We start from the raw sequence: 27,723 nt of genomic DNA on the forward strand, positions 1-27,723 counted from the left end.
TAATAATTTGGCATTAAATTTGGTCAGTCTGGCAAATCAGTTTCCCCACACAACCCGTTTAACACATCGTAATTAATGCATCATAAACCAAATTGTGAGGTAATTTCTACTTGAGCCTAATCTGACTGAACTGAAAGATATTGATTACCTTCCATTCCTTATGGAGTACAAATGAAATAGGACGTTCATACACACAAAGATATAACATGAATCATTCGTAGTTCAGTTATCTGTCAAGAATTATCATGGTATAAATGTGTAAAAATGCGGTTGCTTGTATGAATTGTCACTAAGGATAGTTCCAAGTTTCACCACTTGACGGTGCTGTTGCTCCATCTACCTCCTGTGCACATGGCATTATTTATATTATCTTTTTGCAAGAAACATTACCACCACAAATATAGGCCCTTGCACATGGCATTACAGTACCTTTGTGCAAGGTAGTTGCAAAAAATAAAAAAGTTTACAAGAGGTAACCTTTTTCTCATGTTCTAATGTGACATTGTTCAAGTCTTACAAGCTATTTTAAATATTTATACTTTAATGGTTACAAGAGATTTTCATACTTTTTTGTATCATACATTGAAAGTAATGTGTGCCAGTTGGTCAATAAATCAACAAAAAAGCAGTTAATTTGCATTTCCTGCAGTTATTTTCAGGTCCATTTTTTTTTTTTTATCGTGTATTTATCATTACCGAGGTAAAACTGCCCAATTTATCGTGATATTGATTTTAGGTCATATTGCCCAGCCCTAATTTACAGACATGTAACAGCCCACGATGTACAAAAAAAAAAAAAAAAAGTCTCTTGGTGCCATGTGCTAAACCCAACAGGAAGTCCCCCAGGGGTGGAGCATCACATTTTGAGTAAAAAAAAAATAAATTCTTCTTTAACGAAGCATTCACAGTTGAACGTTTTTACCTAGCGCTATGATAATTTGAAGGCATACATAAGAACCCACGATGTACAAAAAAACAAAAAAAAAACAAAAGTTTTTTTTATTTTGTCGCACACCGTTGCCATAGCGATGCATTGTTTGCCAAGACATGAATGAATGCGATTGTATGATTCTGCTAGATTTGTAAAAATTGGGATACCTATCAGCCTAATAAGACTTACAATAAAGTATCCTGTAGCCATATGCTAAACCAAACAGGAAGTCCGCCATTTTGATTTACAGTGATACCTTAGCAAACGAACATAATTGGTTCCCAGAAAGTGTGTGTAAGGTGAAAAGTTCTTCTTCCGAACATTTATTTCCCATAAGAAACCATTAAAATGAGAATAATCCGTTCTCAGGTCCCTATAAAACATAATTTTCTACTAAATAAGCCGTAAAACTACACCAAAATATACCTTATTTTATGTATAATAAATGTGCTATTGTATTGTAATTAAAGAAATAAACTGTACTGTATAATAAAGTCATTTTATTTACATTTGTGATGGTAGTTCTTAAGGATGGCAGCAGACTTACTTCATTCGCGAGCGTTTCACCGCGTAGAGTGTTTATGGAACGGTTGCCGTTCATTCGCGCTTTTGTGCTCACCGGAGCGGAAGATGCGTGTCCCTTGGTGAACAAGGAAGTGGAGCACTTTAGCGAGTCAACAAAAAGTGAGCACCGCCAACTATTTTCACTTCTTTCCTGGGACTAAACAGCCGTGGCACTATTTCCTCCTATTTTGAGGTACGTGATAGCACTTTCGCTTTTTTTAGTGGCGCGAACTCCATTGACTACAATGCAAATGCGCCGCCGAATCGCCGTCCCTCGCTTTTGGTTGAGAACGCAGCATTAGGCTTAACACTAGCCTGTGGTGGGGTCTTTTTCGGTCCCATAATAGCATAAGTACACACAATATGGTCCACAATGTCTATCAAACACAAACCGCGTCCGCACTCAAAGAAAGGGGGTGACGAACTGGGACGCCGTGAGCGTGCGTCAGCTTCTCGTGGCCGCCACCGTGGCGCTGTTCGACCGCGTGGTTTGGTTCGTCCGCCGAAAACTAGTTCGTCAGCAGAGACTATATGCTCGCAAATTTAATGTTCTTGAGGCGAAAAGTTTGTGAGCTTAAGCGTTCGTCAGCGGAGGTTTTACTGTACTTTGGTATTTGTATTTGTAGCCATTTTTTTGGGGCATTTTATAGGAGTCATATTTTAACAAATTCCAACAAAACTTATCAGATCGCCTTCAACTTTGCCGTGTTTCATCTTAAGATATTTAAGATGAAAAGTTATTGAATTTTTTTTATTTTGTCCCACGCCTTTGCTGTAGCGATGCATTGTTTGCAAAGAAAAATGCTTTTTTTGAGAGTCTAAACATGGATGAAAATTCTGCACACACACATCAGACGTCTCACGATCATGAATATTTTAGAGATTTGTTGTGCAATTTGTAATAAATGGCTCAATAGCGCCCTCTAGACATTTTTATGAAGTATTTCCAATTATATAATTTAGCTATATGTATGAATATTGGGAGGCATACCGATCAGCCTAATACCTACAAAAAGTATTCATGTGCCAAACCATTTTGATTTTATTTTGTTAATTGTGCATCATTTTTGGCCTTTCCATGAAACTTTGTGAACACAAAGCATGGCAAAAACATTTACAATTTAGACAGTTTCCTATGAAACAGTACCCCAACATGCCAGTACGCCGACGTGCAAGTACACCAACGTGGCCCGGGTTGCGAGGGCCCTTTATAGCTGCTCGCAGCTCTAGTTTTATTTTTATGTCTTTCAAAAAATAGTGAATGTGCAGATTTTTGCTCGGCCCCCCACCTCCGAGCGGAGCTTCTCCACGTTCGATACTCGTCAAGTTTTTGAGCTTCAAAACCAAAGAAGCAATTCTCCGTAAAGCTTGGCAACGGAGAGGCTTTACTTGGAAAGATAAACACATATCTCTTGACAACGATTATCCTCCTACCATCTTGAAGAAAAGAAGAGAATATGCAACCATCCGCAAAACCTTGAAGGACAGCCAGATTCCATTCCAAACTCTCTTCCCCGCGAGACTGAAGGTGAAGTACGCCGACGGTGCAAACATCTACGAGACAGCCATGGAAGCGAGTGAAGACATGTCCAGAAGAGGCCTTCCTGTCACAGTTCTGAAGTCACCAGAGACCATCGTGGATCAGCTGAAGCAACTGACCTGGAGCAGAGTGACCAGAGGAGCCCGCCCTACAATGAACTCGGGACAAGTCCTGAGTTATAAAGAGAAGTTGAGAGCTTTCACGAGAGTAGCAGCTGGACCCTCAAGAGAATGAGGTTTTCTTTTTGTTATTTCAAAATAAAGATTTAAATTGTTTATTTGGATAGAAATGAAGGTTGAAGGCCAAGTAAGCTTTTTTTTTCTTTTATTCACTTTTTTCATTGGCGTGAAATATGACGCGAGTTATGGTTCTGTGGAGATTTGACTCTTGTGACATAGACCCCAACTTATAAAGGCCCCCCGTCACAGCAAAGATGAGGATGTCGCCTTTAGAGGCACAGGAGGGTCAGCATTGTAGACCCCTACGTTGGAAGTTATCACGTGTGCATTTGTTTATATTTTAAATTTCAATTTTCAATTTTACTTTTTGTTCTGAGTTCAATGTTAATGTTGAGGAACCAGGAGCCTGTGGGCAGTATTTCTAATGTTGAAAAATGTATGATAGATACTTAAAACTTGTTACAATCAATATCAATGGCTTACATAATCCAATTAAAAGGTGGAAAACATTGTCCAAGCTAAAGAAAGAAAAGGAAGAAATTGCTTTGGTACAAGAAACGCACCTTACAGATGAGGAGCACTTAAAATTGAACAAATTAGGATATAAACACGTGTTTTACTCTTCACATAGCTCTGGTCGTCATCGTGGCGACGCTGATTTCAGGAGCCCTGAACTATGAACACATGTCTGAATATATAGATACAGAAGATACAGATATGTCATGATAATTGGGAAAATTGCAGGTAATCTCACAACTTTACTAAATGTGTACATCCCCCCAGGCAGTGACTGGTCTTTTTATAGACACATTTTGGAGTTAATAACGACAAAAAGTCAAGGAATATTATTATGTGGAGAGGATTTTAATATAGTTCTAAATGAAACACTTGACTCTTAGAATGGTAAAAGTGGCCTCAAAAAGATAAGAAAAAAGTTGCTGTATCTTATGGAGGAAATAGGAATAGTAGATGTATGGAGAGAGAATAATCCATCGAAGAAGGAATATACCCACTATTCTCACCCACACAATGTCTACTCCCGATTGGATTATATTTTTATGTTTAAAAATGACTTGGCACTGGTGAAAAGTTGTGATATAGGACCTTGTACAGTTTCGGATCATAATCCTGTCACCGTCAATGTCTGCCTCACAAGCAAAAAAGAAATACTGTTTGGAGAATGAACAACAACATTCTAAATTATCCGGATATTAATGATAAACTGATGGATGCAATTAAAGAATTCCTAAGCTTTAATGATAATGACGAGGTCTCCCCTGGAACCTTGTGGGACACACTTAAAGCAGTTATGAGAGATAAAATTATAAGCCTAGGTTCTTATCAAAAGAAAACCAATAAACTTATACTTACCAATAAACTTGCATGTTTAGAGGAGAAACTGGTAAAACTACACCAAGAACATTTTAAGAATTTGAAAAGTGAAGTAAAGTCTGAAATGCAAAAATTGAAAAAGGAAATTGATGATATTAACACATTGGACGTACAGAAAAAAACTCATATTTACAAAACAAAAATATTATGAGGCAGGTGGGAGATCTTTGAAGTTACTTTCTTACAAATTGAGGAAGCAACAAGCAGAGAGAACAATACATAAAATTATAGATCCCTCAAATAGCAAAATAGAAACTGAACAAGCAGAAATTAAGAAATGTTTCCAAAATTACTATAGAAATCTGTACTCCCGGACTCACTTTGATAACCACGACCAAATTGGTTCCTTCTTAGCACAACTAGATTTACCAACCTTGACTGTTGACAAAATGATAAGCTTATAGCTGCAATAACAAAAGAAGAAATTCAATGGGCCATTAAGAGACTAAAATGTGGCAAAATGGCGGGGGCTGATGGATTTGGTCCGGAATGGTACAAAGCAATGGAGACCCAATTAGTACCAACTATGCTAAAAGTATTTAACTGGGTGATTGAAGGGAAGATGATACCCAAATCGTGGAATGAAGCAATAATATCCATTATTCCAAAAGATGGAAAAGATAGATTGATGTGTAGCAATTACCGGCCAATAAGTGTTCTAAACATTGACTACAAGCTATTTACGTCGATCATATCTAAGAGATTGGAAACAATTTTGCCATTGCTAATACACAAAGACCAGACAGGGTTCATAAAGACCAGACAGACACAGGACAGTATTAGAAGAGTAATGAGAATAATGCAACATGTGGTTCAACAGAAACAAGAGGCTTTGATTGTTAGTGTGGATGCAGAGAAAGCTTTTGACTCTGTGAGGTGGACCCTCCTATACAAAGTACTTGACAAATTTAATAAATCAATAATTGAGGTAATATTAGGATTGTACAATAAACCGTCCGCTATAATAAAAATTAATGGGGACCTCACGGAGCCAATAGTTTTACAAAAAGGAACTAAGCAGGGATGCAACCTCTCTGCACTACTCTTTGCATTATACATTGAACCGCTGGGTCAGTGGATAAGGCAAAAAAAGGAGATTAAAGGGGTCACACTTGCTGGTGAAGAGCAAAAACTTGCCTTGTTTGCTGATGACCTACTATTGACCCTAACTCAGCCTACAGAGACACTACCTACAATATTAAGAACACTTGAAGAATATGGAAGATACTCAGGTTATAAAATTAATGTAAATAAAACCCAGGTGTTAACTTTGAATTATGAGCCACCTCATCATATCACAAATGAATACAAATGGAAGTGGGACGCAGAAACGGTCAAGTATCTAGGTATCAGATTACATAGAGATTTTACAAAGATGTATGAGGTTAACCTCTCAATGCCAAACTACAAATAGATTTACAAAGATGGAATGCGGTTCCGTTTTTGGATCTCAACTCTAGGATTGACTCAGTAAGAACGAATATTCTCCCTCAAATGCTGTATTTATTCCAATGCTTACCATGTCTAGTACCACAAAAATAATTTTTTGAGTGGGACAGAATGATATCGAGGTATATATGGATGGGCAAGAAACCTAGGATAAAATATACAACATTACAATTGCAAAAAGACAAGGGGGGTAGAAATCTCCCATGTTTACGTGACTATTTCTATGCTACCCAGCTGACACCACTTGTGTGCATCTGCTGTCCTACCTACTCTGCAGGATGGAAAGACCTGGAGGAGAAAGCGATTACGAATATCCCATGGAATGCTCTACTATTTGATACTAAATTACAGCAGGAAAACAATCTCAAAGAAACACTATACAACATGATGATCGTAGCCTTAAATGAAACTCTAAAAACGTGTAATTTGGAAGGAGACACAAAAATATAATCGATGGTGCGCCTTTGATACTGTATTTACCCCCAACACATTTGATAACAGATTCAAACAATGGATTAGAGATAGACCGATATGCTTTTTTCAGGGCCGATACCGATTCCGATTATCGGTAGTCAAGGAGGCAGATAACCGATATTTGAAGCCGATATTCATTTGCAGTAAAAGTTAAAATGTTGGCACCAAATTTTTGAATAATGCAAACCCTAACCGTTCTTTACAATGGATTCTCACACTGCACTTTTCATTTTACATCCTTCTATCTGCAATAAGACGTTGGTGGCGGGGGGAGTTAAATGTGGGGGCCAATGTGACATTACCTTTTATAGCATTTGGGATACTTGTAGTTTTATTCTATAAATGTTATATTTTTATATTTTGAAGTAATAGGAGGAACCCTGTCATTCAAAATGTGCATCAGCTGTGGCATTACTTATTACTACAGCAAAAAAAAATAAAAAAATTCCATGAGAAAAACTATTCATCCCTGAACACCATACAGTTCTTGTAGACCTTATTATAATTATTGTTATTGTTACCATATAGACAGTTTTTCATAAGCTGAGGATCTTAAATCGAGAACAGCAATAACATGCTACTCCTCTCTACAAGAGAACTGTCAAAAGACACTTCATCATGTAGTTTACTGCCACTTAGGATGCCCCAATCAACGCAGAAAAAGGTAGAGTAAAATAACTTGGTTATAATAATAGTAAGAATAACTTGGTTAAACAGACATTGTTGCGGTGGACCGCTGCCACTTTCTGCTGTTTAATGTGTTTTACACTTATAGACACGTGTGTGTATATGGGCACACTATTCTCTCACTACTGTACTGTACTGTATCACTTAATGGCACAGATGTACTTGTCTAAATAATAACTGGGCTGCAACATTGCTAATTCACATTAACAAGCACTGTCTTAGCTGTCCACATGAATAGTTACTAACACACGAGAAAGTTATACAACACACCAAACATGAGCTCATTATTCAAAGTATGAGGCACGTAACGAAATTACATCACTGAACATTAATTGCAGCCGACTACGGCCGTAGATGTTACATATTAGTGGCATCCATTGAGAGCATAATGTCCCAACTGACATGACGTGAAAAGAGAGACAAAACGAGCAAATAAGCACACTATACTTTAGTGCACTTCTCTACTAATGCCAAACATACGGAAGAGAACACGTTCGTGTAGTTAAACGGTGTTTGAGACACTTAATTAGTTACGGAGCGGACTTTAACGAGGTGCACAACGAGCTGTCAATCAAATCGACGTCGAAGCTTAAGGCACACAATGGCAAACCAGTGCGACAAATAAACACAATATAAAGTAACTAAACGCTATTTAGTGTCACTGTGGCATCTCACTGCATAATAACCGCTATGCAACAAGTAGTGGACGTGACCACAGAATGCAATGTGTGCGTCACGAGAGGTAAATATAATGACATTACTCTACTCTTAACATGGAACTAGACAATATAATGACAACTGTTAATATTTGGAACCTTTCTAACAAACATTATTTACTTAATTAAGTGAAAATGTGTGTGATTCCCTCCCCGAGTAGTTCAAGTAGCGAATTAGCTACTGGGTGTTAGCCTACATGCTAAGCTGAACACACCACTGTTAGCTAGCGGGGATTCAATGCAAGGCAATGCAGCTCCATTCATATAGTGCATTTAATACACAACATAATTCAATGTGTTTAGCTTATCATGGTGAAACGATCGGCGGAGTCTCTTCTCTTTTAACTTACCTTCGAAGCATGTGTCTCGCGTTGTGTCCGTGGGTGCGTGTGTGACCGGCTACTGTGATACAGGCATACACTACTGATTGGTTCTGGCTCTTGCACGGCTAACCAATCAAATGCTGCTATGGGCGTTACATTGCTGGAGTTGGACTCCATAACAGACAGAGACGCTCTGGGCTGCATTCGAAGCGAAAAGACGGAGTTTTAAATGGATCGCTCATATCGGCCGTCAGATTAATAAAACAGACCGATACCGATATGTACCAATATGTCAAATATCGGCCCCGATTATCGGCCCGACCGATTATCGGTCTATCTCTACAATGGATTACGAAAGGATTAACTGATTATAATTCCTTTGTTCACGAGGGGGCTTTTCAATCTTTCGAAACCTTAAAACAAAAACATCGGTTGGGTTCTGAAGACTTCTACAGATACCTGCAGGTTAAGAACTATTTTAACCGCAATATTAAAATCCAAATGGCCGGAGGATTTTTACAAGTATTAATGTTATTAATACGATCGGCTACCCCTACTAAACTAATCTCCAAATTGTACAATGGCATCCTGCAGGGTAAGGGGGGAGCACATTCTATGTGAAGGAGAAGTGGGAAAGAGAGGGGAGAATTAATATTTCAGAAGAAGAATGGACATATATATGTCGGAAACAATGGTCTACAACAGGGTCAAACATTTGGCGCGAATTTTGTTGGAAGAACTCGATGAGATTCTTTGTCACACCATGCCAGAAAAAATACCAAGGAACTGGAGATGCATGCTGGAGATGTAACAAAGGAGGAGCCAACCACTTTCATATATTTTGGGATTGTACAGTCATACAAGACAATTGGTTGGACATTCATTACCATTTGCAAAATGTGTTTAATGCCGTTATCCCCATGTCTTTTATTACTTTGTATCTGGGTAAAGTAGACTTGCTGCAATTTAACAAGAAAGAAAAGAAACTTATCCAGATTCTGCTGGCAGCAAGTAAGAAAGCCTTAACGAGAAAATGGCTCAAACCTGAAAGTCCCTCTATAGATGACTGGATTGAGGTGGTTAGGGAAATTTTTGTGATGGAAAAGATTTCCTTTTCGATTAAGCTACAGCTGGATGTGTTTCATTCAATTTGGTCCAAATGGACGGAGTATGTTAAGCCTGTACGAGGTGACTTTGTATAATGCCCACCCGTGTGTATTTTTTTCAAATTTAGAAAATACTAATCAGTAAGCTTGTAGAGTGTAAGATTTATATGAAAATGTATTATTTATTTATCTGAAATTTCAGTCTTATAGAGGTTGTAATCTGTTTCATGTTTGAACAGCATTAAAATAAAATATTAAGGCTTAATGTTCCGTTCATATAACATCCTTCCATGCTCAAGGTGTGAATCCTAAAAAAAAAAAAAAAAAAAAATCGATTCTGCCGATTATTGAATCGATTCGAGAATCGCGCGATGTAGTATCGCGATATATCGCCGAATCGATTTTTTTTAACACCCCTAATATAAATCTTACACTCTACAAGCTTACTGATTAGTATTTTCTAAATTTGAATGAAAAAAAATCGCAACAATCGACTTATAAATTCGTATCGGGATTAATCGGTATCGAATCGAATCGTGATCTGTGAATCGTGATACGAATCTAATCGTCAGGTACTCGGCAATTCACACCCCTACCTAGAAGTGAAGTCAGCCCCGAGTGTAAATGCTTTTAAATCCAGGTTAAAAACTTTGCTTTTTTCTTATACCTTTGATTAGGGACTTTTAAACAGCTTTAATTAAGTTTTTTTTTTATTATTATTATTTTAAACTTCCTTATGTTAAATGTTTTAAAGTTTGTTGAATAATGTTTTAAGATTGTTATTGTATGTTCTTTTTAATACATTTTGTAACCTATTTTCATTTATTTTTCTTCCTCTGAATGTTAACTACTGTTTCTTGATGCTTATGTGTCTTTCCTTGTGTAAAGCACATTGAGTTGCCTTGTGTATGAAATGTGCTATACAAATAAACTTGCCTTGCCTTGCCTAGACGATATATACCCTAAAAGGCGTGAATTTTTTCAGCAAGTTGAAATTTGAATGGTGTAAATCGGAAGTATTATGTGGGGGTAGTTAGATATCAAAAAAGTGTAGAGAATAAAATGTGCCACAAATAATTATAAAGAATCTCAAAAACAAATGTGGGAAATTGGACCATTCTTTTTGTGTGTATGGTGCTCATCGCGAACGCAGCGACTGCTTGTTTATGAGCTAGCTTATAAGCAAACTTAGTGTGTAGCAAACGTGTGACGTCATGCATGCTGAGATCACGTCTCTGATTCAACTGCTGAAAGGGGACTGATTCTGTCCTCTTTCATCTAAAAACTGCTTCAAACATCAAACCGTATGTAGGGATGGAAGAATGTTGATTTGTTGTGATTGTATTGGTGTTAATGTTTTATGTTGTTTGGGTTTTTTTGTGTTCTGCAAAGCGCTTTGTGACAGTTCAGGCTGTTTGAAAGCGCTATATAAATAAACTTGAGTTGAGTTGAGTTGAGTTGAGTTGAGTTGAGAACTGTCTAATATCGTCCATATTGTCCAGATTGATCCTCCCGACATGTGGACTCTTTTGCTGGAGCAGGTCACATATATTATGCCTCTCTGTAAACGTCCGTTAAAGTCCGTTATCGACCGTTAAAGTGCTTAAAGATCTCCTGATATGAGCTTTGCAGCAGTGACACCAACCATCCTCTGAACGCCCTAATATTGTGTATAAAAGAAATTGTCACGGAATTGTACCTTGTTGTAGAGTTGCAGTCTCCACTAGGAAGGTCTACTGTTAGCCTAGCCTCAAACAAGTGGATTTTGGTGGGCGTTTGCAAGGGCTCACCAGACTTCCATGTGTTTTTGACGAAAAATGAGAGGCGTGGTCTCATCTTTTCCATGTGTTCTTGTTTACAAACGGAGTCTTTACGTCTGCACCTGAAGGAATATTGGCGCATGCTTTTGCATGCTTTACTTTCAATAGTTGGTACCGATCCCCGGGTAAGTGAAAGATGTTCTGCTTATCCACGTTTGTATTGTCCCAAATTCCTGAAGCAGTCGTCAGTAAAATGTTTGCCAGGATTGACACCCCCGTACTGGTCGAACCATAAGTGAACACATCTCTGGAACCCTCTCGACCTCAGCTTTCCAACCGTGTCAGTGCCGGCCTTCCACAACCCTCCGGGCCTGAGATACGGGGCTGCGAAATCGGCCACCCGACTCTCGGGAGATGGATTTACACCTCCCCTACCATCAAACCATAGGTCCTACGGGGGAAACAAGCACATCGGCCACATCGCAAAATCGGCCACCCCACTCGCGGGAACTAACGTTTTGGGAGTTGCTTGGGCATATTTAATGCATAAATACAGTCCAACCACAAGCCTTTCTGTGGCAGAAGAAAAATGTTTTTGTTTTCCTCTGTACAATCTGGTACAGAGCAGTTCCTATGGGGATGTTTTGCTGCCATGCTGTCCTCCTGCTGCTACTGCTGTTTGTTCCTGGGTTGGAAATCTCCGGTGGGGGGGAGGGATTGAAAACTGTGAGGGTGGAGTTCGCGCTGAGCTAGTGACGTGTAAAACCGAAAAAGGTGGCGTTAGTGACGTGTAAAACCGACCTGCTAAAACAGCCCATTTGAGAGTGCTATTTGACCTACTATGATACTAACGCCCATAGATAAGGGAAACATGGGTCGTTTATCTCAGAGTTTTGGGGACTTAGTCAGGCTATGGTAAGGTAGGGGTGGGCGATCTTGCAAAAATTGAATATCACGATTTTTTAATTATAAAAATCCCGATTTCGATTTTATCACGATGTTTTTTTTTTAATTAATATGAAATAAATATTGAATTAAGAGTATTGAATAAGTACTAGGCTATTAAGGCTACACTTAGTATGTGAAAATTAACGCTTAATAATAAATACCTTTTGTAAAGACAAATATTAATTATAAAGCAGCAAAACAGTACAAGTCAGTTCTGTTTTCAAGTAGTGTATTAAAATAGCGAATGTCTTAAAGTGCACACAACTTGGTTGGTATAAATTCATGGTAAACAAAAGAGAGAAGAGAGGAGCATGTAAACGTAAAAAGTTAAAACTAACTGCAAAGTTATAAGCACCTTTTATAAATAATGGTAAATATTGTAACTTGTAACTTATCAACCCTTGTGAGTGGATTGCGGGTTATGTAGTTTCCCAAGGTGTGAACGGGCCTTGAATGCAACACACTTTTTTTTTTTTCTTTCTAAGCTATGCACTAGCGTGTTGTTTTCTGGCATGGATGGGTAACTTTTGAAAATTGGCAGTTTGCCACTTGGCCTGATCATTTCATAAACGCTACAGAGGTCGCTTTTAAAAACAAACAAAAAAACCTGCACATTTTGTATTTTTTTCCGCCACTATTTCTGTACAATTTGCATACATGCGAGCAATGCCGGCGTTTGGCGGAAAAAGTCAACTTACTACTTGGCAGCTCGAAACGCGGATCTAATGTCATATGGCGTGAGTTTGGTGAACACTTCTGTAAGGGCCGGTCTGCTGTTCTGGTGGCGCAGGTATGAGCTGTTGTCACTGCTAGTTATTAGCTTGGCTCTCAGTGTACTGTGCGGGATGCTGCTGGTTCAGGTGATTGAAGTTCAAGCTGGTAGTGTAACTTGTCTTCATCTTGGACACTTTGCATATGATTTTCGCCTGATCTTTGCCGTTTGGTACGAACGAAAAACAGTTGTATTATGGACGATGAATTTCTCTTCGCAACAAACTCGCTCCTCTGCGACCGCCATCCCTCACGCAGCCAGGTTTGTTTGTTTGGGGAAGACGTGCTGCGGGCCGGGGGTGGGGCGACGTGGGCGTGCTATATGACCACACGGATTGGCTGTCAAATAGGGGCAGGCTGCATGGCTGTCTTTTTCAGTCAGTGACAGAAAATGAGCTGACCGTCAAATTGACCTGAAATGCTTTATGTCGAGATCAGATGATTCAACAGAAATGACAGATCGGAAGCCCCGCGTTTCGTTTAACGATCTAATATCGTCATATCGCCCACCCCTATGGTAAGGCATATTTATGATCAAAAACCCAAAAGAGTGAACATTTCATTTCAGGGGACCTTTAAAGGTACACTCAGTATTATACAGTGGCATCTCGTGGTGAAATAAAAAGTCATTCATTTAAAAAAAAACAAATGTTTGTGTTAGTAGTAAGTAAAAAGATATGTTGAATCGCATAAACATACTTTTTTAAAATATAACTGTAAGTATATAAATCACTAATTATTTTACATGACCGCGCCTCGCCTGCTAGCGTCCGCCATGTTTCGCCGCCATCTTTCTGCTACGGGTGCCGTCAACGACAAATTTCAGCGCTCCATTTCTTAACGCGTTTTTGGAACGCCTTTGCAGACGCACTTCCGGTTTGTATGGCGACCGCATGTACACGGAGAAGAAGAGTTTCCGGTCCCCGAAGAGAGCATTATCAAGCATCACAATTGCTTTGGGAATTTATTTTATTTCAGCGCGACAAAACAAGAGTTTATATTGTAGCCTCATTTGCCAGATGGAGAGAAATGAGGAACAGACTAGGTTTGGGACGTGCCGGTGCCTTCGACTGCTTTCTACTTGACCGGTACGTAAGAGTACATTTGTGTTTACGTTTTGAGAGCGAGAGAAAAAGTATACACCGTACTAATTAATACGATGTTCGTACCTTTGTTTTTTACGATCACTGTAGCTGTTGATGAGCAACTCCGCACCACTCGAACGATTTCGTTATGTAGCTACTTGCTTTGAAAAAAAAAAAAAAATTCCCGCTGGCACGTTATATTTCGAGTAAATGCGCAAGTTATTGTGTAATGTAATGTTACTGTGATTTCGGAGGTATATTTGCCCATAACTTCAATGGAGAATCTAAAGCATACTGTATTAGTGGAGGAGTTGAAAATTATTTTCGTTGTGGTTGGTGAAAATAGTGTTCTCGAAATTAATTTTCGGCAGGGAATAACTTTCTGGACTTAAATGCTGGCTGTACCGTAAGCACTGCTAGAGTCTGAACTCTCTCACTCAAGTGTGTACTGGTCCATTGTGTAATTGGGTGCACAAGAATTTACAGGCTGCTACGTTTTACACGGAAACTCGACAAGCAAGCAGCCTTTGCATATTCTATGCAGTCAAGTTACTTTTATCTAGCTAATACAATGTTTTGGGCCCAAAAACTAAAGATCTTACCTCTATTTTGGGGGCTTTGTTGGAAAGTTGGTGACATATAGTAGTATCATCAATTATTTTATTTTATTTTATAATTTTGTTTTTGTTTGTGTCACACTAGATCAACAGCCAAACTTGAGGGGTACCAGAACCATATTCTGATGTATACAAGCATTCATGCACCGTTTAAATACATCACCGACCTGCAAGAAAAAAAAATATCAAGGGGAGAGTCAGCAGCCAAATTGGAATGCCCCGAATGAGGACACTTGAATGGAGGACCCCAGAAGGCTTTGGTGTTGTACCACCAGTATCTCCACCTACCATATCTGAGCTGCAACAAACTGAAGTCAGCCGACGTCTTGGTATGTCATTTACATATGGACGGCATTGCACACTACATTAACTTTTTGTGTGAAGCAATACGGAATGGTCACATGTACAAGCACCACTTGTTTTACACAGGACCTGCTGACCAGGTGTCTGAAGCCATGGAGTGACTCTTCCCTCACTTTCCTCAGCAAGCCTTTGAAGAATATGATATCATCGTTGGTGGGAACATGCCCTCACTCCATAACATGTACTTGTGCAGTCAAGGAGCATGTAAAACTTAATAAAACCAGCAAACATTGAAGTGACTTCATTTTTACTGCAGTCTGTTCACACAATCAATGGACAAGCCTTCCTTAATTTTGCCCCAATAACATCATAGAGTAGGCGAAAAGTAGTGTTACAGATCATACTATGTGTTCGGGAGAGTTTGAGGAATGTTGCAATGTTAATGGGGGACAATGTCAGCACACACACACACATACACACACACAAAAAAAAACCTCATGGTATTGAGTTAATCAGATATTTTAGCTGTGTACAACACATACCTGCTCTGTAACACTACTTTTGGCCCAAACCTCTATGTCTATTTTCCATATTTTGAAATGCACAGCGTATTGGTAAATTTCTGGAACAACTGCAGCTCATTATATGTTGTATGTATATTATGTAGCTCATTATATTCTAACAGCATTTTTTTTTTTTTTAGTTAATATGTTCATTTCATGTAGACTTTTATTTTACTTTATTTTATTTATTCATTTTCATGTACTGTACCTTACATTCATTGGCCAATGAAGAATTCCTTGTCATTGCAAGCATTTAGAATAATTCTCCAGGCTTTTGATGTTTTACATTTCTAGTCATGTAAAATAGTGTTAGGTTAGGTGTCGAATGAACACTGCATGTTGACGCCAAAGGAAATAGTATTTTTTAGTTATTCAAAATGTACAAATTAACACACAACAACAATATACAAGTTATACAAACTACAACAACAAGTGTCAGACATGGACTAATTATATGCCAGGTAAAAAACCTTTGTATTGTCCTCGAGGATCTGGGAAAGTGTCACTTATTTGCCACAAGTCACCAAGGTGCTGCAGTCTGGGATCCAGGTACAGGAAATCATGGTGGTGCTGATGTGTCAGCAATGTGTCAAAAAGTATTTCTTGGTGTCAGTCTATCAGCTGGACTTGGATATCTTCATGTTCCTCCATGGTCATTTCCTGTACGAGTCTCTGCAAGAAGGTAACAATTGTATGTCAGATGAGGTACCAAACAATGAACTGAAAGTCACTGAGCCAATGAAGTACATTATTACATGAGCAAGACTATTTCTGAAAGCCATGTAAATTCCTGCACATCGAAGTACAAGGAAGCTGTTGTATCTTCAATCAAAACTAATTAAGTTGCTTAGTGATATTTATTAGGTAAAATTGTTCAACATGGTGACAAATCGATATCTGAGTAAAGGGTTTCAAATGTTTTTGTAAGCAGCACTTTTCTGAGTGGTTAGTAGCAACAAGATACGGGGGGGTTTACGAGTCTGAGTTGCAGATGTGTAGTTCAGTTAACACCATTATTTTTGTACGATATACTAAACATATCAGCAAACGATGTAATCTAAATACCACATATTCCAAGCAAAGGTATGTTTTGAGCCATTCACATGCATGCTCGAATGGAATTATTTTTCCATGATGACATAATTGTACGTTACGAGACACCGCGTTCTCTTCCGCGTTCTCCTCCTCGTCGTCTCCCTCGCCCCCTCCTCGCCCTCTTTGAGATGGTCCACATGTCTATAAAACATATAACATAACTGTGTGTTCTCTGTTGCATGGTTTAGTTACACTAACAAATATGAACATAGATAGCCATTATCATTAGCTGACGTACAGTATTTCCTAACAATGCCGACAAAAATATTAATTCTGAAATTAAATGACTAAATCACAAATATTACGGATCTGTACAGTATGTCTAACAAATGCAATTCACTTACGTCATCACTCGAGGGAATACCAGAAGTTGTTTGCGTTCTGTTCCGGTGAAATTGGTGGTAGGCTGTTGAAGTAGGGTCTCTCTGGGACGCCGTAGTTCGTGTGCTTAAAATCATTGCATTATCTTGTTTGACCGATAGATGGCGGTCGTGAGCTACACACTGCGGCTTTAAATAGGGGTGATTTTGCCCACTAAGTTTACTGTTGTACGTCGCATCTATGCAGCGCGCTATTATTTTCTGCCACCCAACCAACCACGCATGTGCCAAAATATGTCAACAAAGGATCCTCCTATACCAAGGGTAGGGAACGCTGGTCCTCGAGAGCCACTGTCCTGCCTGTCTTCCTTGTCTCCCTCCACAGTTGATCTAATTAACAGGATCATTATCAGGCTTCAACAGAGCTTGCTGATGAGCTGATAATATGAGTCAGTTGGGTTGGGGGAGGGAGACATTGAAAACAGGCGGGACAGTGGCTCTCGAGTACCAGGGTTCCCTACCCGTCCTATTCCATAAGAAGACAAAAATAAGCATCCACTCGACGAGACTCACCTTCTCCTTCGTCACATTCCATGTCAAGAAATATATAATCTTTGGTCATGGTTTCTTCTATCCTTGAATCATATACGGATGAATCCACCAGTAGACTCCGAGCTGTCCCAAAACTTACGATGCTGTTGTCAGCCATGTCCAGAGGCTGTGGGGGCTGCAAATCCTTAAAAAAATAAAAAAATAAATAAATAACATTTTAATATATATATATATAGAGAGAGAGAGAGAGAGAGAGAGAGAGAGAGAGAGAGAGAGAGAGAGAGAGAGAGAGAGAGAGAGAGAGAGAGAGACAGAACTACGATGACGGGCACAACAAGAAAAAACAGATTGGTGGGAGTAAAAACCTTGACATGACTTGCTTTACAACAGTTCAACAAGACAAAGTTTGTTAAATGAGAAGCCTATTGGAATAAACAAAAACAGCCATGCAATTTCCGTTTAGGTTTTTGTTGTTGTTGTTCTTGTTGTTTCTATTATAACTGCCGTACAAACACAATGCATTCTCTTGTCGACCATCATTAACAGTACATCATTAGCGACATTGACACATTTGTATCGAACTTCCAAGACTTCGTCAAACAACCCCAGTTATTACCTATTATCAGGATTAAAGAAAACGACGTAGCTAATACAGATTACAACAGAAAGCCTATTATCAAAAATATTTTTCGGGTTAATTACGATAGTTAAGTTTTTAACCATTAAGACTTTCCTGCTATTAATTCATAAGGTGACACAGTGATTGCTACGACACAATTAAAATGCTTTTAAAACTGACCAAACCTACCGTTTGTTTGAAGGGCTGGGAATCCGGCCCGAAGTGAAGATTTTGTTCCAACAACGCAAAACTGACTGTTTAGCAATTCGGGTAATCGAGCTAATTTAGCTGCTTAGCTAAGACTGGAACAAAGAAATCAAGATCGATCTCCTTTTGCTCAAGGAACATATCTCCTTTAAAAGTTGAGTCCCCGGTCAATCCTCTTAAAAAACATCAGAATACTTCTAGTCGGCGTATTGTTCCATAGTTTATTGGTCGATTCGTACGTGGAAGTGACAAGCCATACGGTTTCAGTTCAAACCGCTGAAAACATTGCCGCCAGGCGCCAATTGGACAAGTACGACTCCAAATCCTGGAAAGGCTTTTGATTGGTTAGTTATTCAACTTTCGACGCGCTATATGAGCGGGATGTCGATTACCACATAGATACCTACAAGAACAACACTCCAGGCGGAGTCTGCAGTGTAGCTGTGTCCACTACACGATCTGTGACCCGCATGCGCAGACGAGTGGCCATCTTGGACCGCTAACTACGGCAACGGATGTAGGTCAAAACACGTTTTGTGTAAGTACGTAGATCACACGTTTAGTGTACGATCAGGTTTTGTGTACGTAAAGCAGGTTTTGTGTACGTAGATCAGTTTTTTTTGTGTTTACGGGGTTTTGGCATGATTCTAACTCCATATCTAACTCCATACCCGCCACTGAGCCATAGACGTTTATTAGACGTCTAGTCTAAGTTTAGACCGAAATTAGCCCGTCTATAATTGGTCTAATTGGTCTAGACGATACACTTAATCAAGTAAATATGAACTATTAAATTTAAAAAATAACTGTAGGATGTATACATCCTACAGTTATTTTTTAAATTTAATGTCAAATGGCAAAATATCAGATTACTACGATTTAAACAGTAATTGATCAATGTACAGTGTATTTGATATTTAGACTTTGTCGTGTTCTTTAATCGAACGAAATAATACCTCGAGGGACAACTGTGTGCTGGACGATGTACGATAGCTTTTACTGAACACTCGAGAACCAAACAGAAAACAACTGCGCATGTGCAGTAAACCATAGGGTCTAGTACGTGACCAAAGATAATGTTACCACCAAGATAGTTCACTCATTTCGTTTACACCACATCTCCCCTTTTCAAAAACAAAACAAATACTTTTTGTTTGTTTTCTGGCTTCACATTTGTAGATTACCAACTGGGGGTTTTTTCAGCTACATCATGCAACATTGAACTTAACTCTTATTTATTTGTCACAATAACAATTACTCTCAATACTACAGTTAAGAAGGAACACTGTATGTATTATTTCAACACTTTTTTTCTCTCTCTCACAAATCTAACCTAATTGGTTTGACAACAGCTCTTCCTGTTCTTGTTCTCACAACATCAATATTTACAGGAGTAATAGAAGGTACACTAGCTATTTGTTCCCCCTGCTCCGAAGGCACATTTGACACTCTCTGCTGTTTGTTACACTTTTCATGCAAAGGTGAATGTAAGGGAATCAGATGCACGCGATTGCGCCTCACTGTCCCCTGTGGTAAGTCTACTGTGTAAGATCTTGGCGTCGAGTGACTTTGGACGACAGTTCCGGGTGTTTTGGCATCTGTCACCCACACTTGTTCTCCTGGTGACAAGTTACTCAGCGGTCTTGCTCGGTGACGTTTGTTGTAGTTTGCAGTGTCCGACATCATCTTCTCCCTTTATTTTCGAGCAAGAGCGATGCTGTTGGGCAGTGTCGGATCCAGTGACGGAAGAGTTGGTACCGTTGTCCTCAGGCGGTGACCCATCAGGAGTTCAGCAGGGCTGTATCCATTTTGAAGAGGGGTAGTTCTATAGGCAGGAAGAGCTAAATATGGATCCGCTGCTTTTTTCAGTAAATTCTTCGTTGTCTGAACCGCACGTTCCACTTCTCCGTTACTTTGCCGAAACTTTGGGCTGCTTTGACGTGTTTAAATCCAAAAGCGGCAGCAAAGTCTGCAAAAGTCTGTCCGGAAAACTGGGGCCCATTATCCAACATCAGCACCTCATGAATGCCGTGACGGGCGAAGAAAGATTTCAGATGTGTAATGACATCATTAGATTTTGTTTTGTTCAGCAGGGCAATCTCAATGAATCTTGAAAGATAGTCCACAGCGATTAGGTAAGATTTTCCTCCTAATTCAAAAAGATCAGTACCCACTCTTTGCCATGGGCGTTCAGGGCATTCAGTTGACATCATTGGCTCAGGATGGTTGTGTCTCTCTTGTATGCATGTTCTGCACTTCAAAACCATTTCATTTATTTGTTGACTAAGCCCAGGCCACCATACCGTCTGGCGAGCTCGAGCCTTGCATTTTACCACTCCTTGGTGTCCTTCATGCAGTTTTGTTAGCACCTCGTTACACATTGCTGAAGGAATAACAAGTCTTGAATCTTTCAAGAGCAAACCCTCTTTCACGGTGAGTGTGGCTTTGTCAGGCCAGTAGTTCCTCAACAGCGGTTCTTGTTTTGCATGCTCTGGCCATCCTTGGCTGCAAATGTCCATGACACGTGAACACACACTGTCCATTTTCAGTTGCTCCTTGAGTGTTTGCATATATGATGAACTGATTGGCACATTTTCCACAATGCTGTCCACAGATATGTCTGTGCTCTCCATGAGTTCTTGATCCCATTGAGTCAGCTTTGTTCTCAGTGGTGAACGTGACAGGGTATCCGCTGTCCAGAGTGATTTTCCTGGGGCATACTGTACTTTGTATGCATACCGCATGAGCCTCATTCTGAATCGCTGGATCCTGGGGGGCAGTAAATCCAGAGCTTGACCTCCCAACAATGACAAAAGAGGTTTGTGATCTGTTTCCAGACAGAAGGATTTGCCGATCAGGAAATCACGAATTCGCTCACATGCCCATGTAGACGCTAAAGTCTCTTTTTCCACTTGTGCATAACGTTGTTCAGTCGGCGACAGCGATCTTGAAGCATAAGCGACCGGTCTCCAGCCTTCTTCCCATTGCTGAAGAAGAACACCTCCCAGTCAATATGATGAAGCATCTGCTGATACTTTCGTGTCTCTGTTTAGATCATACATTGCAAGTACTTGGGTGAGGTTAGAGCATCTTTCAGTGTTTTAAAGGCTTTCACCTGCTCTCCTCCCCAATACCAACTGTTCTTCTTTAACAGAAGGTCTCTCAGAGCTTTATCTTTCTCTGCCAAATGGGAAATGAACTTGCCCACCTGGTTCACCATTCCAAGAAAACTTCTTAATTCTGACACGTTTGTCGGCTCCTGCATTTCAGTGATGGATACTGTTTTCATTGGGTCGGGAATTATGCCACTCTCTGAAAGGATATGACCAAGGAAAGTCACTTCTTTCTGCGACAGGGCACATTTCTCCACATTTAGTGTTATGTCTGCCTTCTCGATCTTTTGCAGGGTGGCATGGAGTCGGACGTCATGTTCCTCTTGGTTGCGTCCCCAAATCAGCACATCGTCAATGTGGCACACGACCCCTTCAACTCCTTCGATGACCTCTGTCATAGTCCGTTGAAAGTGCTCAGGTGCAGAGTTGATCCCAAAAGGAAGGCGATTAAAGTGGAACCTTCCAAAGGGCGTTATGAAGGTTGTCAGCTTGGCTGACTCCACCGACAAAGGAATTTGCCAAAAGCCCATGTTAGCATCCAGTTTGCTAAACACTTTAGCTCCTGCTAGGATTCCAAGATTTGTTCAACCGATGGAAACACAAACTTTTCTCTGCACACATACTCATTCAGTCCAATAAAGTCTACACACAGTCTCAGCCTTGAACTGTTTATTTTGGAACAACGACCATGCCGGCGCACCAGTCCGTAGGTTCCTCCACTCGTGTGATGAGTCAGAGCTCTTCCATTCTTTGGAGTTCCTCCTTTACTTTGCCCATTAAAAGTATCGGAATCCTTCTCAGTGTTTTCAATGAGTATGGCACTGCATTTGGTTTGTGTTTTATGTTGTACGGTTGCTGCACTTCCCCTAGTCCACTGCACAGTTTGGGGTAAGTGGATTTCAATGTATCCATTGAAATAAAATCCACACGCACAAGAAGGCCAAGGGCTGTGATGGCGGGAAGCCCTAACAGTGGCGAACTGAGATTTTTCACAACATAGACTTATTCTGTTGTCTGCTTTGACCCATAGGTGAGATGAAGATTTGTGAATCCTGCAACTTCCAGTGGTTTTCTCACTGGGCCTAACAATGGCTTCCCTGGCTTCTGGAGAACTGGTATTTTAGATTTTGAAAAAATGTTCATCAAGTCTGACTCCGCTACTGCAGTGACGTCTGCTCCGGTGTCGAGTTTAAAAGTCACTTTAGTGTTTCTCACCTTTATGTCAGCCGTCCACGCTTGATGGTCTGTGGAGACTGAGCCAAGGAAGAAACATTGCTCCTCTTCCTCCTCTATACTTTGAACATTCTTACTCTGCCTGCAAACACGTTGATAGTGGCCTTTCTTTCCACATGAATGACACTTGGCATCATTGGCAGGGCACTCGTGTTTTGGATGAGGAGATCCTCCACATTTGTAGCACCATTTGATGGGCGTGCTTTTGCTTTTAGCTTTAAACTGCTGGTGTATATTTGTTGATTTATTTTTGCTATCAAACTTCCTTTTGTTATACTTGCTTTGGATGACTCTATCCACAGAGCTCACATTCATTTGCATCACATTCGCTTCACTTCTCAGAGCAGTTTGTTGCTTTTTGATCTCTTCAGATTGTCGAGCCATATTCACAGCTTTCTGTAAATTTAGGTCTTTTTTCCATTTGCATGCGCTCAGACAGCCTTGTGTCGGTCAAGCCCACTACTATCCTGTCTCTTATGAGCTCATCACGGAGCGTACCATAATTGCAATGCTCTGCTAATGCATGCAGGGCAGTGATGAAGGCATTTACAGTCTCATTTGGCCCGTTTGCGCAGATTGAATCGTGCACGCTCATAAACAATATTTTTCTTCACTATGAAAAAGTTATGGAAGCCATCTCTCACTTTGTTGTACTCCCTCTGTTCTGCTTCAGTTAGTTTCAAACTTCTCAGGACATCATCAGCTTCATACCCAGTATATTAATGTGTTGACCTGGTTTTCCTCGGAGCTGGAATGATTTGTACCTCAGAAATTTTTTTTTTTACCTATATATATAAAAAAAAAGAATGTACGTAAAAAAAAATTGTTCCTGTATAAAAATTTGTACCCGTAAAATAGAAAATGTGTACTAAAAAAAAAAAATAGTGCGCAAAAAAAGCATTTGTATGTAAAGAAAAAAAAAATGCGCATAAAAAAAATTTGTACGTAAAAAAAAAAGTACGTATAAAAAAAAAAATTGTACATAAAAAAAAATGTGTACCTGAAGAAAGAAGTGTAAATTTGTATCTGTAAAAATCGTGATTTGTACCTGTAGAAATGACAACTTGTAGTCTAAGAAGTTGCCACTAGGAGTCACAAGTGTTGTTTTTTTTTTTGCTGCTGTCCAGTCACGTGACTTTTGCCCCATTTCTCGCGCTACGGATGGTGCATAAAGGCCTCAGTATACTTCTGCTTGAGGCTCACGCAGAGACGTCACGGCGGAGTTCCTCTCGTGCGTTTGCCTTCCAACTTGTGCGCAACACACATCACAATACACATCGGTATCTGCTGTAGTCACACTCCAAGTCGGCCTGTCACTACGGCTGGGATGCCACAGAGTGGAGATTCCTCTGCATTTTATGACGAATTCAGGAAGTTCAATTTAATTCAGAAACACGAAACAAAGAGTCGGCTCATCACCGTGGCAATTATTTATTGCCAATTTGCACCGGTGTCGGCCGTAAACTCGCCAAAACAAAACAGCCACACGCTTAGAGAAGAGTTGTTTTTGTTGTTGTTTTTTTGTTTTTTGTTGTTGTTTTCCGCCTCTCATCCCAGGCACATATCCACATGCACAGCCGTGGTCTCCGAGCTGGAAGTCGATTTGCACCGCCAAACAGTTGCTTTCACGGAAACTATCTGGGCGGGGGGCGGAGAGAGAGAAAAAAAAGGGAAAAAAAGCCGAGTACGCCATCGAACAGACCAATCACGAGCGAGCTACGCCCTGCCATCTACGGCGTGCAAGGATTAGCGACATGTCCACCACAGGAGCTATGCGGCACTTAAAATTCATGGCTCGCGTAGATCATGTGATCTACGCCGGTCATTAACGCGAGAGCAAATGTGGAGGCATAAATCAGGCTTAAAGACCAAATGTGAAGTAAGATTGGCCAACCATGTTTTTGAGTAATACCAATGGCTTAACCATTGTAAGCATATTTTCGTTATTTTTTTTAACGCAACCCTTTCAGGTTCTTAGTTTAACCCATAGCAACGCCCTTGACAACGAAAATGCTTTTCTTCGACAATCTTCGGAAATTTTCGGAAATGACGTCACACCGGGAAGTTGCGAGAGAAGTCGGCCATTGAACTGCATTGTTGCATTGCTACTCGGTAAGATGACCCGCCGATGTGTGGTGATGTATTGTTCTCAAGCTAAAGAAAAGTTGTATGAGTGGCCAAAAGATAACAGGACACGTAAATGGACAACTTTCGTTCGCACGAAGCGAATAAATTTCACGCCATCGTCGAGGAGTGTTCTCTGTTACAAACACTTCGAAGATGCCTGCTTCCTCAACCGGTCTGCTGATGATAAAGGATTTGCAGAAAAAAGTAAGTGTGATTACAATTATTTAGAAAAAAACGTGGAATTTATAGATAGATCACTGATGACTTTGACAAAGCAGAGCTTCCAACAGTTGTGGAATGAACAGTAGAAGCTAGCGACGTTAACCGAAAGCTAACGTCTCGGTGCTCTTCATATCAACGATGAGTAATAATGGCAGTGAGACAAATTGTTCTGGAAGTAAATTTCAATAGGTTGGCAGCATTGCTTTGTTGATGAAAGAACATAACACGTCCTTTTGAAAAACTTCCAATCATATGTCAATCTTACTGCATTTTATGAGTCATTAAATAATTAAATATTTGGTAAGGCAGGGTTAGATGAAATGTGATAGTATTTTTTTTAATTATATATTTAAATGCTGGTTGGTATTATAGGTTTTATGAGCGAAGCATATTTTTAGTGTCTCCTTATGTTTCTGCAGGTTATTGCTCAATGCAACTGCTGTCCCAACAATTCACTTGCCTCCACAAGACCAGCAGCAGATTCAAAATCCACCTGCCCAGCGTGCAGCAGCAGCTAACCGAGAAAGGAAGCGAGCCGTAGCTGAGGCTATCACCTCTGCAGCTGCCTCCGAACAAGAGATGGCTGATTACGAGGGTGAGTTATTGCAGGATCAATCCTGTTCAAACAGCCAAGATGATGAAGTTATGCCACCATATAGTTTGGATAAAAGTAAGTTTAGGTGGAGTTGTTTTTGTCACTATGTACTTACCAGGTATTTATTTATATTTTTATCCTTAGAGTTGTTGCTAGTTTAACCTGAAAAATAGAAATATTGTCATACCTTGTATCTGTAGAACAACCAAACATCTGCCACACGCCAACTAACATTTATAACAAACTAAGGAAATGAAATTCATTTGAAGGTACTGAAGTCAATGTCGCAGTGGTGGAACTCCTGACAAAGACCATGTTTGTCAACGATGTCATGAAGATGTCTCACCTCGGACAGACCAGTGGTGTGGAAGCTTTTCACAGTGTGGTGAATCACTTTGCCCCAAAGATGTACAACTTCTCGTACAAAGGAATGAAAAGCAGGTGCGTTGAAGAAAACTTTGATATGTATGAAATGGAGACTATAGTGATGAGGGGGGAAAGTAACGTAATGAAGCACTTGCTTTAAGCCTCCTCTAGATGGTGCTCATGGCTTAAACATAACAGCTAGTGCAATGGAAATTTATTAAATTTCCACTGCATCTGTTCAACCAAAAATGCCTTCTCAAAGAATCGAAAAAAAAAAAATATATATATATAATGTGCTTCTTCAAGTGTGATTTGTCCATGACTAGTAGAACATATGGATGAAATGTAGAACTGAGATATAAAGCTATTTCATCACAATGTGACAATTTGTTAATAAGGCAATTTTTGTTCAATTCCAGAATCATTCTCGCTGCTATGCATTATAATGAAAATGCTGGGAGACCACAGAAAGTGACGAAGGAAGGAATACACTCCTACTGCATCGTTTATCCCAAATATAAGAGTGGTGGCTATTCTCTGAGAAAGATATTGGTGGATGAAACTTATGGTAAGTTATGAAACAAAAACAATTCCAGGCAGATGCATTACTGAGTGTACGCCATATGTCACCCAAATATTTATCATCCCAATTTTTTTTTTTTTGTAGACTATGTGAATGACTGCCTTTCAGAGACGATGAAAGTGATTGACGTTCCAAATAAGTACAAAACCGAATGATGTGGTAGTCGAGCCACAATTTCTTACAGCAGCAGTGAACAGACCGGACAAGTCAAATGTTATTGCTGAGCACCATACGAGATTCCTCAGGAAATAAAGAATCACATTCCTTGTATTAAGTTGTCCTCATTTGTTTATTCTTATTATGATGCAACCAGTACAAATCACAGTTCTGGAACATTTCTCTGTGAAACACGAAACCCTTTGAATACAGCTGACTACTTTTCCCCTGGTGGAGGAATAAGTACCCAGATACAAGACACTGCAACATGCTGGGAGCAGAACACGGTTGTCCAGACCAAGAAACTTCCAGCACCAGCGCACCAATTGTCTGTAGGCAATATGTCTATACTTGGCATCCTGTGGCCCATCAAATGCCTTGCCTTTGTACTGCTGCTTGTAGGTCATCCATGCTACCTGTAATCCATTTGGGTTCAGGCACACAGCATTGAATCCAGGATGATCAGTGATGCAGTCCAGTACCTGATTGAAGTGTTCCTCTCCTTGTAGACGTACAGTCACACTACTTCTTGAATTTCATGGCAGCAAACACATTCTACAGCTGTAGGCATTTGCTGGCAAATACCACAAGTACACCTGAAATTTCTATAAAAAAAAAAAAAAAAGTAAAATACTGAGCGATGACACCATGAGCAGAAATGTTATTGAACAAGTGTATTGCTATACCAATCAGTCAATAATTCTGTTTATGAAAACATTTGTTTCAAAATATACAAGTACGTGGACGGAATCATGTACAAAAGTAAGAAATAGTCATTGATAAATCTCTCAAGTACAAGTAAAAAAAAAATGCTGAATAGAATACTCAAATACTGAGTAACTGCTTTGAACATAGTCTGATTTATTTATTTTTTTTAAAATGTCGTCAGACAAAAATATAAAATTATGTGCAAATGCTGGCATCTTCAAATCATAAAAAAATACCACTACCTATATATATATATATATATATATATATATCTTACCCATCTTGTAATTTCGGCGGGTCTTGTCTCCATTCCATGTCAGGTGTCTGGGCGCATTATCAGCATCCTGATTAGCATCTGGCTCGTACATGTAAAGTCCAACGTATAAAATGGCAACCTTCTCCTCTTCCTCCAACTCTTT

General features: G+C 39.7%; 2 protein-coding genes and 1 long non-coding RNA gene across 5 annotated transcripts in view; 2 read left to right on the forward strand and 1 right to left on the reverse strand.

Annotated features, from left to right (window-relative positions):
* Positions 1 to 18,630, reverse strand: part of ect2 (epithelial cell transforming 2) — a 334,206-nt gene extending 315,576 nt beyond the window's left edge. For all 3 annotated transcript variants that reach the window (XM_077534330.1, XM_077534329.1, XM_077534331.1), the window contains exons 1-2: positions 18,184 to 18,630; positions 17,397 to 17,559 (exon numbers count right to left, since the gene is read on the reverse strand). In XM_077534330.1, the coding sequence (XP_077390456.1) occupies positions 17,397 to 17,532 (136 nt within the window). In that variant the 5' untranslated portion in view covers positions 17,533 to 17,559; positions 18,184 to 18,630. The remainder of the gene's footprint in view (positions 1 to 17,396; positions 17,560 to 18,183) is intronic.
* On the forward strand, positions 13,398 to 15,140 carry LOC144027285 (uncharacterized). The gene is made up of 3 exons (XR_013285416.1): positions 13,398 to 13,928; positions 14,628 to 14,871; positions 14,972 to 15,140. It is a non-coding gene; the product is annotated as an uncharacterized LOC144027285 (long non-coding RNA).
* Positions 18,631 to 23,923: 5,293 nt separating the features above from the next.
* On the forward strand, positions 23,924 to 26,837 carry LOC144027065 (uncharacterized). The gene is made up of 6 exons (XM_077534343.1): positions 23,924 to 24,659; positions 24,773 to 24,878; positions 25,316 to 25,491; positions 25,761 to 25,932; positions 26,277 to 26,425; positions 26,525 to 26,837. Exons 3-6 carry the CDS (start codon positions 25,476 to 25,478, stop codon positions 26,593 to 26,595), a joined length of 408 nt encoding a protein of 135 aa, XP_077390469.1. The 5' UTR covers positions 23,924 to 24,659; positions 24,773 to 24,878; positions 25,316 to 25,475; the 3' UTR covers positions 26,596 to 26,837.
* The last annotated feature ends 886 nt before the right edge of the window (positions 26,838 to 27,723 follow it).

This window comes from Festucalex cinctus, chromosome 10, assembly GCF_051991245.1.
Source record: "Festucalex cinctus isolate MCC-2025b chromosome 10, RoL_Fcin_1.0, whole genome shotgun sequence".
In the NCBI taxonomy this organism is placed as follows: Eukaryota; Metazoa; Chordata; class Actinopteri; order Syngnathiformes; family Syngnathidae; genus Festucalex; species Festucalex cinctus.